At 39.9% G+C, this 12,710-nt stretch overlaps 1 protein-coding gene across 5 annotated transcripts in view; it reads left to right on the top strand.

Annotated features, from left to right (window-relative positions):
- Window positions 1-12,710, top strand: part of Robo1 (roundabout guidance receptor 1) — an 891,813-nt gene that overhangs the window by 831,886 nt on the left and 47,217 nt on the right. For 3 of the 5 annotated variants that reach the window (XM_013503701.1, XM_013503711.1, XM_013503707.1), the window contains 3 exons: window positions 2,433-2,604; window positions 8,011-8,208; window positions 12,163-12,189. In XM_013503701.1, coding sequence (XP_013359155.1) covers window positions 2,433-2,604; window positions 8,011-8,208; window positions 12,163-12,189 — 397 coding nt within the window. The remainder of the gene's footprint in view (window positions 1-2,432; window positions 2,605-8,010; window positions 8,209-12,162; window positions 12,190-12,710) is intronic. The other 2 variants (XM_013503704.1, XM_013503716.1) reach the window with 1 other exon arrangement.

Raw genomic sequence — 12,710 nt, forward strand, 5'->3', positions numbered from 1 at the left:
GAAAGAAAGAAAGAAAGAAAGAAAGAAAGAAAGAAAGAAAAAGAAAGAAAGAAAGGAGCTGTGTTTAAGCAGGTCCATACATCCACCTTCCCTACCAGAGGTCAGTAATTTTCCGCTCTAGGCCAACACCGGAAGCACTGGTAGAATCATTTTCCAAATACAGGAGGCTGCCTCCACCCTCAGAGACTGAGTCCGGCAGGCTGCCGGGGCCCTTGTACAGCATTTGTGTAAATCTCCTTGGCTGACTTTGGTGTGCATCCTAACTTAAGGCCCAAATAAAAACCAGAAACTTTTTAAGTAGCAGATTAGTTTGTACAATGACTAAACATACTAAGCTTATTTTTTTGGAAAATCAACTTAGGAAATTTATGGGTATTAATAGAGATACACTTTGTAAAAGTACTGAATATATGGACATAAATGCACTGTGGATGTCTTGCAATGTCTCAGATAAGATTTTGTAGCATAGCTGAGTTATTAAAAAATAAAAATGTCCGTACTTCTAAGTGCTTTCTCCTGAGTTTCAAGGTTATTTCAACACTGGGGAGTGACAGGTTGTTCTTCCTGTCCCAGTCCGGAAAAATAAATTGTTAGAGAAGACTTTTAAAGATTGAAAATGAGGAGCTGTCTCAGCTCTCAAGTAAAAATGTGTAATGTAGGTATTTTCCCCTAAGAATCAAACTCATTTCTCTCTTCAAGAAATGTGAAAGGGTGGATTTCACTTAACTTCATGGTCAATTTAAAATAATAAAATGCCTTTCAGAACCTGATTGACTGGTACAAAATCAGTTTGTGGCTTCGGTTCAGCTGTGTAATGTAATTGGGAGGAAATAGCCACAGAGGAGTCTTTATTTCCAAATGGTCAGATCCTGGTGCAGTGTCTGACCATTTGCTGGTGTTATATCCACTGAAACTGTATTAAAACAATATTAACTTTGAAAGAAAAAAATGAAAGGTTATTGACCAAGTGATAGAAGACACTGATATTTTCAGATTAACTATGAATCCCATTTCCTATTACAGGATAGACAATAGTCTACCTGAAGCTAATCCTACATACTGCTCAGATATCGTAAAGAATATAGAGTATTCTTTACTGTTCTATGGATCATTCTCTTATGGAAACTGAGTCCAAGTATCATCACGCCCTGTCCAAGTTCTTAACTACTGCAACAGATCCCTCAATGATTCTCTCTCTTTTTACAATTTTTAAAATATTTTTATTTCATTAGGCAACATGTATCCTTCTTGACTGACCTATTAAGTAACAACAAAATACACTCAACATATGAGCAAGTTAAAGTCATCAAGTGCTAAATAAGAGTGACCAGGGACACGCTGGTGTCTTAGTGTGAGTGGCAACACTGAGTCACGGGGATACATTCAGCTCACACCCTGAACCACCAGCTGTGCACAGAAAATCGGACAGTCACAGAGGGCGGGGCTGCTGTGTGAGGATGTGCAGTTTTACTGTTGAGAGGCTAAAAGACAGTAACATTACAATAAGGACTGTATCGTAGTGTGTGTTTATTTAACTCCTTCAAAATAATTTTCTACCACAATATTCCTGTCAAAGTTAACAAGGTGCATAATAACCTAATAATTACACAAATGTTTTCTTTCACACCCACTGTGTAGTTATTCCTTATGATCTCATATATGCTGTGAAAGGTTAATTCCTATCTTCATTTAAATATAAGATCAGGTCCCCAATATCTCTCACTGATAATAGTCTAGCATCCCATAAGGCTGAATAAAATTCTAGGTCTTTACTTCTTGAGAAAGGTTTATTTTGAATAGTCATATTTACATGAAGTACTTTATAGTAGTTTGAAGCTCACCCTCCTTTTAAATCAACTGCTTCTTGGATTTTTTGTAAATGAGATGACAGTGACAGTGACAGCTTTTGTGCCCCACCAACCCGGTGAAGTATTAGACGAAGTGCTCCTTACTTTCTTTTTTGTATTATGGTCTCTGATCACCTTGCGTCGTACCTATAAGGAAACTTAGAATGGTGATAGGTAGGTTATTGTTGTTTGGCTACGCACAGGTATCTTTAAGTTACTTTTATTTTGGCAAAGAATTTCCTGATATTAAAAAGAAAAAGAAAAAAAAAACTAACGATATGGGCGGACTTAAAACCTCATGCTGTGCACTGAAAAGAGTGTCTTCAAGCCAAAATTTGTAGACTGGCTTTCCATAGTTCTTTAAGGGAGCCTAAGAACGTCTAAAGAGGTCTTGCAGCTACCCCAGCACTAGGCTGGGTTGAAAGAGTCTCTCGGAGCTCGGCGCTAGGGAAAAATACCTTTCTGCGGTAGGTTCGTAATAGATCTGAACTCTGCCCAGGTCTGAACTGCATCTAAGTCCCAGGTTGATTTTTGCATTAACTTGGACCATCTAACAGCGTGGATTTTGTTGCGTCCTCCTTGCAGGTTTGGTGTCTGGGCAATGAGACCCGGTACCATATCAACAAGACCGTGGACGGCTCCACCTTCTCTGTGGTCATTCCTTCTCTGGTCCCCGGAATCCGGTACAGTGTGGAAGTGGCGGCCAGCACCGGGGCTGGAGCTGGCGTGAAGAGTGAGCCTCAGTTTATCCAGTTAGGTAAGCCGTCACCGTACCGCTTGTGCCTGTGCTGCTCTTGCGTGTGACTGAGCCACTTTTACAAGTCCAATGAGATAATGTCATGTGCCGTGTACCTGCAATGGTATGCGTTGCTTAAAACATAGACAGTTATAGGTATAAATACGGTCACGCGATACTTACCAGTGGGGATTCATTCTGAGAGATACACCGTTGGCAGTTTGTCCTTGTGTGAACATCATGGAGTGTCTTGCACAAATTAAGCCATCTGTGGTGTCATTAGCACCATTATATGGTCTTACGGAACCACAGTCACACACGTGGTTCATTGCTGACCGGAACGCTGCTATGTAGAGCACGACTACACAACTAAATTTAAACTTACCCAAGCACTCATGTTAAATAATAGTTCATAATATTTCAGATTATTATTTCATAATATCCTAGCTCCGTCCTATGGATTTTTTTTCGACTTTTCAACAAATGGTATTAAATGAGTACTAAGAATCCTCAGCCAACAAGGAAGACGCAGTGTGTAACCTCATGGAGCTCACTTTTGGTTTCAAAAAAGAAAAAAAAAAACCCACCTTCAATGCAAAACTTAAACCAAGTGTTGGAAATTTCTAGCAATGCAAAAATTATGTCTACATTTATGTCTACTTAAAAGTGTAATGCTTTTTTCTAAAAAAAGATCAACGGAGACGTTAAAGAGCATTGGAGCATATTTACATAGTAATTACTTAGAAAGTTAAATACAATTTGCACTTCAGTATTAATTTTTTTTAAATCTGATGTAGCATTCATAGCTACAGTTCAGTATCCGCATCGCAGTATGAACATGGTACACAAATCAATGAGGGGTCACTAGTAAAATCTACAGTGAACAAAAACAGTGACAAAATACTAAAAAGTGGTACTAAAAAGTGGGGAGGAAAGATCACATTTTAAGAGGTGAGGTTTTAATTATGAAAGGTAGGGAGAACTCCACAGGCAACTTCGCATGTGTATGTCACAAGTCAGAAGTTCAGGCTATTTTATGTCAGACGCTAAACAATAATGTATCAACAAGGATGTACAAACAAGGAAATACATTACACTTCACAAAAGAGCACATGCTAATTTTGCAGGCCAATAACATAAATGACTTCTTGCAATTAATTTGAAATTAAGGAACATTGTCTTTGATCAACTTTGTTGCAATACATAAAGAATTCAACATTCATTTTGAAAATACTGTTGGTGCTCCAGTGCTAAAGAATGCTGCCTGCCTGATGTACGCAAGGGCTGATCAAAAGATAAGGTGTGTGTTTAAATGAAAAAATTACAGTAAAAGATGCATTTCCATTAGTCCTCCTCAGAATACTCGCCTTAGCTGTGAGCCTACGTGTCCCATTGCAGTTGCCATTTTCTGAAGCCATCGTGGACGTCGTATTGTTTTTATGAGGCATTGTCAAAACTATGGTGAATGCTGCTGCTACATCCATCCAATGGCAATGTCGACTCATAAAACATCACAGTGTGTCCCCATCCACCTTTTCACTGGGTACAGAAACATGTAACCTCAAAACTCTCCCCCAAAGTCAAAATGACCAGGACAGGTGGACATTATGAGCTGGTTTGGGGCATGCAGGCTGCCAGGACCACACAACTAAGGACACTCATAAAGGGGGGGGCATCCAGATCTGCTTCAGAAAGTGACAAGAATGATGGGATAAGTGTGCTCAAAGTGAGGGAGCCGATTTTAAGGGAGATTAATGCAATATGTAGTGAAGTAAATCTTTCTAAAGGATTAACAGCCAGTGTAGTTTTTTTTTAATCACACCTTGAGTACATGTGAAATTTCTGTGGTAAGTTTTGTATTGGGTGGGATTTTTTTCCACATAGACATTGGCTTAATTTCTTTCACCTTGGCTTCCAAGGTTGTCTCTGGGCCAGTAGAGAAGAGGAAGGAAGTACTTACTCTGTGAGAGGGTTTAAGTGGCGTGGCTCTGGAGCTGTGCCCGTTGTGACTACAAGTTCATGAATGACAACCCTCCAAAACGCCCCCGGCTGGGGGACCGCTTCTTTGCAAGTCCGTGCTGTGACACACCTTGTCAAGTCTGTCTCTAAGACCTTCCTGACTATCACAGCCATAGACATTTGGACTTATCTTCGTCATTTAGGGCATTTCAAAGAAATGATTTCATACGTGACTTTGAAACAAAAATAGCTTCCTGTTTTAATTCAAACAATGCAAGAAGTGATAAAAAAATTGCTTGATACAGCAGTTCCACTATTATATAAGATATAGGAGAAACAGTTATGTTGAAGAAATAATCGATATCCAGATATTTCCTGCCTTTGTGAAATGTCAGTATTACTTGATTAAAATTGAGATCATTAATTACGTGCGGTGACCCTTCCCACTGCTGATGTTGATGTCCTGTTTTTGTAACGTGTGACTTTTAGTCCTTCTCTTTGCGAGATGAACTTGGAAAAGGGCCATCTGTAATTTTATTATTGAAGATTTAGATCACGGGATTTAAGGGTCAAATTGGTTTTCTTGAAATCATAAATATGTTCCAGTTCTCCATATCTTAGTACGGCCTCAGCTGCAGCTAGACAAAGCCCGCGCTGCGGCGGGCTGTTGTAATTCATTCGTCACACCGCACTTTATTCTGCTAAGCCCATATGGTTGCCTGCATGGAACTTCTCTTGGCTATTTCCATAAAATCTGAAGCTCCTCGACTTAACCTTGTGCAAATAGCCATGAAATCTATAAACCTAGCAGATACAAAGGGTGTATTAGGAAGAAAAAGAATAGGTCTGCCTGGCGAACTTTCAGAGGATGAAGTGCTCTTAGGATAACCAGAGATAAAAGGGTCTGGAACGTGAAATAAAACTTTCGTCAACAAACAGTTGAAGGCAGGTGACTCTTTGTGAAAATAGGTTTTTCAGCCTTGACCCTCTATAGAATAAAATCGGGAATTCTGTTCAAGAAAAAAAGCAGAAAAGCAGTGCCTCCTCTGTCCACACATGCAGCATGAGAAGGAATTGCATTTCGTGTTGAAAGGGGTACTGTGTTCCTAAAGGCTCTTTCTGTCACCATCGGAGACCGCTTGTTTTTCCTGCCAAATGTCTTATTAAGATGTAATATCATTTAACAAGAAAAATAATCTGTAGGGGATTTTTTTTTTTTAAAGAAATGTTGTTCCTATAGAAGGAGTGGTATCAATGTTTTTTCTGGGAAAATTGTTATTGGACTGGAAAATATTTCTTCTTGTAGAGCAGATTGTGTTAGCAGGATTGTATTTCTCTCTCATTTAGGCCATAGTCTGTCTCTGGCAAGTTGTTCTAAACTCACCGTGCTCCGACAGGGTTCAGGGGCTTGGTTGTGGGTGTGTGTACTGTGCCATGCACAGGAAGCTTTTCTGTCCTAGCAGACAGCGTCATGCCTGAGTACCAAGCCCTGTGACCAGGTTTGTCTCGAGCACGAGACTTATTTTGGCTGACAGATGCCCTGTGGCTTCTGTCTGACCTGCTCAGATGGCCTCTGTGTAGGAACGCCTCGCCTCGGAGGAGATCTGGGGCTGAAGTGTTGATCAGATGAAAAGCAGAAGAGGCAAAATAACAAAATGCGTGAAATGACAGAAGAGAAATGCCACGAGGGCTGGCCAGAGGGCCACAGAGGTGAAGCACTCAACCCGCAGGAGGGAAGCTAGAGAGAGAGAGAGAGAGAGAGAGAGAGAGCGAGAGAGAGATCACTTGTGGGCAAAGTCTTTCTTGGTGTTCAGGGCCTCACCCAAGGAGTTTCCTGTGGTGAGTGTTGTCTGTTCTTAGAAAAAGCAAGCATGACTTCTGCAGTGTCCTGTGGTAACTAAGAGGTTGTCGCTTCTGTACATGTGTGCACCTGATGTCAGGATGGGGTTGAGTCAGACAGGCTGTATCTGCGTGGCCCCGAGGAAGGGGACTGTGCGAGGCAGGTATCTGTTCTAACCGTACCGGAGAACCAGGAGAAGGCGGAGCACGGGTAACCATCACAGGTCCCTACATCCTTCTTCTATTGTCAGAAAGTCCCACTTAGATCCAGAAGGGGTGGTGCACCGGTGGAAGAGGGTAGGAACACAGTACAAGCTGTCTTCTGAGTCACGTGACTTACCAATCGCAAGAAAACGTGATACTAATGAAACGGGCAAATAGCTTCGTGTTTCACTTGATGCTGTGGAGGAAGAGGATTACAGCTTCGCCTGGAAATTGTACCCACTGGACAAAATTGGGGTTGAGATAAAACTCAGTGTCAAAAAAAAAGGGATATTATTTTGATAAGGAGCAAAGCCCACAGTTTTTTCCAAAGACTATGCCGTCTGTTCTGTGTGAACTGAGGGAATGATAGGTTTGAGAAATATCTTAGCAGGCTGAAGACATAAATGTAAAATAAGTAAATTTTATTAGTCATAGAGCCCATTAATTTTTAATTCTTGAATCAAAATGTCTAACATTAACTAGAAGTCTTTTTGACTATTCATAACACTTGATAATTCTTTTACATATTTAATATTCTTATATCTGTTTCTCAGCATGGTCATTATTTTAAAAGAAAAATTATTCATAGTGCTTTCAGTGATAACATTATCTTAATTTTTCATTGTGTTTTAATGAACCTCAGTTTTATGAGACTTTCTGAACACAGGGGTGCAAATGAAGTAATTGGAAGAGGATTTTGCCATATAATTTTGGGGAGAGAACATGTACATACATAGATTATGTATCTACCTTCCAGAGGAAATATACTTTTGTTTGAGAGTTCCTATAGAATAAATAGAAAAAGTAGGAATAAACTGTAGAAGTAGGAGAAATTTATATCTTTTGTGTTTATTAATTTAATCCTCCTCATTTATTTGTACAATAGCATTAAAGTATTTCATTCTGTGGTATCGCCTTTCTATATTTATCAGCAATGTTGCGAGATATTTTATCTAATCAGGAACCTCCAGAGTTTTCTGAAATAAATGAAACCCTTGTTTTTATTATCTCACAAAATTATGACATTTGTTTTGAATTAAAATAAACAATTTATTTTAAAATTAATGTAGTTTATAAATTTTAAAACAGTTGAAAATCTCACAGACTGTTCTACTTCAGAAGGGTAGGTTAAAAACAAACATAAAATCACCAGATGCGGTAGTGCATATCTGTAGTCCCAACACTTGGGAGGCTGAGACAGGAGGATCACTGCTAGTTCAAGGCTAGCCTGAACTACATAGTGAGATCCTCTCTTAAAATAACTAAAAACAAAGCAAACAAACAAACAAAATCCCCTCAAAATGTCTAACAGATCATCATCCAAGAATTGACAAAATAAAATGATAGCCAGTTTATATCACATATGGATACCCACCTGATCACGTTGACTGTTTAACCCCAATTAATCAGAGGATGGTATTTCAGATTCTCATGGAAACCCTGTGTCCCCGGAGGACCAAGTCAGCCTTGCTCAGCAGATCTCAGACGTGGTGAAGCAGCCGGCCTTCATCGCAGGGATCGGAGCCGCCTGCTGGATCATCCTCATGGTCTTCAGCATCTGGCTTTATCGACACAGGAAGAAGAGGAACGGACTTGCGAGCACTTACGCGGGCATCAGAAAAGGTGTTAGCTGTCTTAAGTTTTTCACACTCTCAAAGATTTGTAGAAATGGTAGACTCTGAACTTCGACTCCACCTTATTCCGGAGTACATATACCCCACATTTACTATCAGATTCTCAGCAGCATTTTTGCTTTCTTGTAGCATCTGCATGTTGACTTCTTTGTAGAGCAGTGCAACAAATACAGCTCAATGGTAATTTAGGCGCATGCTCCTTTAAAATGTTTCCAGTGTAGGCTGAGACATGGCTGTTATCCCATTGCCTGATTGTCCTGGGCGGTTTATTTATTACTTCATGTTCTTGAGGAAAATTTGTGATCTCATTGTCACAGGAATTAGAACTTAGGGCTTTAAACTCATGCAGTGTGAAAGGGGGTGTTTTTGTCCTTTGTGAACCAACTAAGAGAGAGAATGCTGCCTTTTGATTATTTGTAAAAGTTGTCTTTTCTTAGTAAATATGAATGCATGACTAAGAGGTATGCTCTCATTAGAGAAGAGGGGCAATTCAATTTTATTGTCATATTTAAAGTCATGAAGTTGTATATCTGCATACCGGTAATTAATAATGATGAGCATGTTACAAATGCCTCTAAAAGTTCACTACTTTGCTACTACTAGCAATTTTAAAATGGACTCCGTATGCCAAGGTAAGCTTTGCTACAAACCCTGTAGGTCATAGGTTTGAGCTCTTTATTCTCTGAGATTCTTAAGCCAATCCACCAGTTAATCTTCCTTTCCCCCACCCACACACAAATCCATCAACTCTGGGCCTCAAATCTGGGAAACAGATAAAGGAGTTGTAAGCCCCACATTTCAGGCAGCAGTGCCATTGAATATCCTTAGTCTAATAAAATTTTTCACAGTATTTCTTTTGCTCTCAAAATTGTGATAGATTTGGCGGCAAACTATACGCCCATCCTGGTACAGGGCCATCCTTTCTCATGTGACAGTTCTGCTTTGCCACAGAACAGATTTTAAAAAAAATTCCCTTTCACACAACCTTATTTTTCCCTACTTGTCTACATATTTCCTAAGTGAAGATTTTCAGTGTATGTTGATCAGGTCTTTTTTCTAACTAATTATATGGTTAAGTGAGAATTTCCCATGCAGGTAGAGCTTGAATGTCTTTACACATTTCATAAAATGCTCTGGGTCAGCAATCCAAATATTTGTGCTCTCCGTTACAAGAGGCCTTGGGAAAAAAGAGTCAACACAGATTCATCACGGACACCATAAAATCAATCCGTGCGCTTCGGGTCTGGCTCAGCAGCCCTCTGCTCCTGCGCAGACTTCCTCCAACATTATCAGCTTTAAATACACTTTTCCAGATCTGTGTCCTATCTAGAGATGAAGCAAAATGTCAGTGCCCCTGTCTGTGAGATGGAAATGGGGTCTCAGGGGTTACTGCAAAGGCAGCCCTGTTTATCGTGAGCACCAAGGAAGCAGATATCAGGCATGTATGTCCCAACACTGAAGCTTACGTGCCACACCATCCACCAAAGGGATCTGTGCGTGGCCGTGTGCAGAGGAGTGTGGGCCAGGAGTGTGGGGGAGACAGTGTTTTGACATCTGATGTAAATGAAGCAAAACAGCTCATGAACACATAGATGTGGAGTCTCTTAGAGTTTCTCCTCAAAAGACTTTCATGAACAACTGCATCTTATAAGCAGCCAGTCAGTGGGCTCCAGTTTTCTTACTGCGATGAAATGCCATGGCTGTGTGACTGTAACAGTTTAATTCTGTATATTGTCTTCCAGTCTAAAACTGTGACATGAAACCGCCTAATTTCTGAAATGTTCCTTTTCCTCTACTAATGACCTTGGAGCATGCTGACAAATGCCTCTGTGCTCTTTCTGCAGAACCTATTAAACTAATGTCATTGTCTTTCCAACCAGCTTCTGTTTAAGCAGAAATCATGGAACATAATTACAAATGTAATTTGATGAGCACTTTATTCCGCCTTCCTTATTTGTGCCATCGGCACTTTCTCATAGTCCTGTTTCTACATAATTTTTAAAAAGCACATTTTGTGATCTCAAATTTCCTGTATAAAAACAATGCCAGTAATTTTGGAAAATAGAAAGTGAAGTATTTTAAATAAATAAGTGCGAAGAGCCTGTTGACCTATAAATATGAAGACAGAGTATGACTTCGGGAACAAATGAACAATTTTGTCATTCTCCCCTCTGTTTAGCTACCGGTGTGACACCTGCGGGACACGCCGTACCCCTCCCACACGTGGCCTTAGCGCACAACGTCCCTGGGTACACAGACAGTTTATTGTATTCTTGCAGGCTTTGAGAATGAAGTTGTTCTTTAGTGTGCCAGCAGTAAGAATTTCATTTAGTACTGACCTTTGTACATCTCCACTTCCTCAAACTGGGCCTAGCATTTAGCTACAAGAATTAATGACAAGCACCTTTCATATTTCTCCTTGTCCTTGTGATTGTAAATGAATGTTCAGGCACTCTGTTCCTCCTGAATAGCTTTAGTCTCAAATGTACCTTATTTTTTTTTTTTTTTTTTGAAGACTTGTTACTATGGTGCTGAATTTTTGAATGTAACTAAATTACATTGAGACTCTCTGAAAAGACCTGCATGAAAACATACACACTAGAATTCTTGAGACTTCTTGCAAAAGAAGGCCAGTGTGCAAACTGCGTGCAGCACTGAGGTTTCTGTTGTTGTGCTTGGTAGTATGTGCAGTGAAAAAGTGGGTTGCTAAGAAGCCACCGGGGCAGGGGGTGCTACAGGGTTCTGCTCTGCAATGCCCACCGCTCCGATCCTAAAGTAAATTCCTTATCAGTGTTCGAATGGAAGATCCATTTTGGGCAGCTCTTTGATACATGATGAGTAATCAATACTCCAGTTTGTTCATCTTAAATATTTTTCTAAAGCAAGCTTTCACCTTAAAGGGAGTGGTGTAGATTTCCGTGTTTTCTTTCCCAGAGCAGCGTTTACTTTAAATTAACGAGAAGAGATTGGAAAATAAGCCAGTCTCCTCGTGCTATGGAATGACACGGAAATTGCTCTGGTGTCACCCCACGCTGGGAGTGGGAGCGGGCAGGAAAGGCGGGGGAGGCCAGCCTGCTACTTTTGAGGTCTGCAGTTCAATTTCAGGCATTATTGATTAGATTAAGATTTATAACTGCAGAGTGAAGGTTCTCAGGGGGAGTTATTGTTCTATTGTTTAGCTTCTAGCGTGGCATTAAAAAATGTTCAGCCCACTCCTAGAAAGCTTCTAAGTGTAAACAGTGCCAGGAAAATTAAAGTTGGAAACACCACTTTTTTCCTGTCTGTTTGCAAATTTTTATGATGCTAAAAATGTAGTGTTATGCTGTTTTTATGAGATGTCAGGTGTTTTTTGTCCGTGAAACAGTTTGATTTTATGATTCTCCCTGTTTTGGTACTGTTCTTCCCTTTTTTTCTTGTTCTTTCCCTCCCACTCTCCAGCTTTACTTCCTTCCTTCTTTCTCTCCTTTTCCCTCCCCCCTTCCCAAAATGAATACTTAAGTGCATCTGTGTGTCCATTCCATAAGCATTTACTTTCAGATTTCCAGATAAGGTTCCAGCAAAACCTTGATAATACTTGTTTAAGAATCCATCACCTAGTGTTTGGAGATGATTAATATTGGAGGATTCCTGTTTGTACTAAAGCCATGAGCTAAATCTGTTACTAAATGCAGGGTCATTCACAGGCTAACCCAGACAGTTCCCTTCCCGAGAGGACTAGAATGTCAGACACTTCAAAATGGTACCTGTAGAAACAAGCTTTTTTTTTTTTTCTTTTTTTAAACCTCAGATTTGGTTTTATTCATATATCAGAGTGTCAGACCTCCTGGCTTGGTTATTTACATTTGTTTTATGTTCAGCTGTCTGCTTGATTTATACTAATGTGATATGTTCCCTTTCTCTCTTCAGCTTAATAACTGGTTTATATTTTGTTTTGATTTTTCAGTCCCGTCCTTTACCTTCACACCAACAGGTATATATTTGCACTTACCCTCCCCTCTTCCTTTGTTAGTTTGGCATGTGTTATATGATTGTGTTTCTGGTTTTAGTCCATTTTCTGCAGTAACTTGGGGAAAAGAACTTAAATGCAATACAATACTTCATTCCCTCATGCCAGGCATGCATTTGGAGTAGGAACGGCTGGCGTTGCTTTTCACCTGTTCAATGCAGTTATTTATTCTCCCCTGCATACTGCAACTTAGCCTTATTCGCATGTTTTTCATTAAGTAGACACACTGTTCTACCCTGGGCATGATTTAATATGCTAATCATCTGATTATTTCAGACTTGGCAATGCATTTCCCCTTTCACTTAGGCTTTTGGGTTTTCCAACAAAAATTTCTTTCCCTTGTAATCCTCTGTCCATAGAATCAGTATTTTTAAAGGAAACCAAAAAATATCCAGCATATGTGATAAATAAAAGTGCATTTTTTCCAAGTCAGAATCCTCGTATTCTGATCTATTCAGTTCCTTTCAAAGCGGGTCTTCTCCTTA

Source organism: Chinchilla lanigera, unplaced genomic scaffold (assembly GCF_000276665.1).
Source record: "Chinchilla lanigera isolate Chin_1 unplaced genomic scaffold, ChiLan1.0 scaffold00006, whole genome shotgun sequence".
Classification (NCBI taxonomy): domain Eukaryota; kingdom Metazoa; phylum Chordata; class Mammalia; order Rodentia; family Chinchillidae; genus Chinchilla; species Chinchilla lanigera.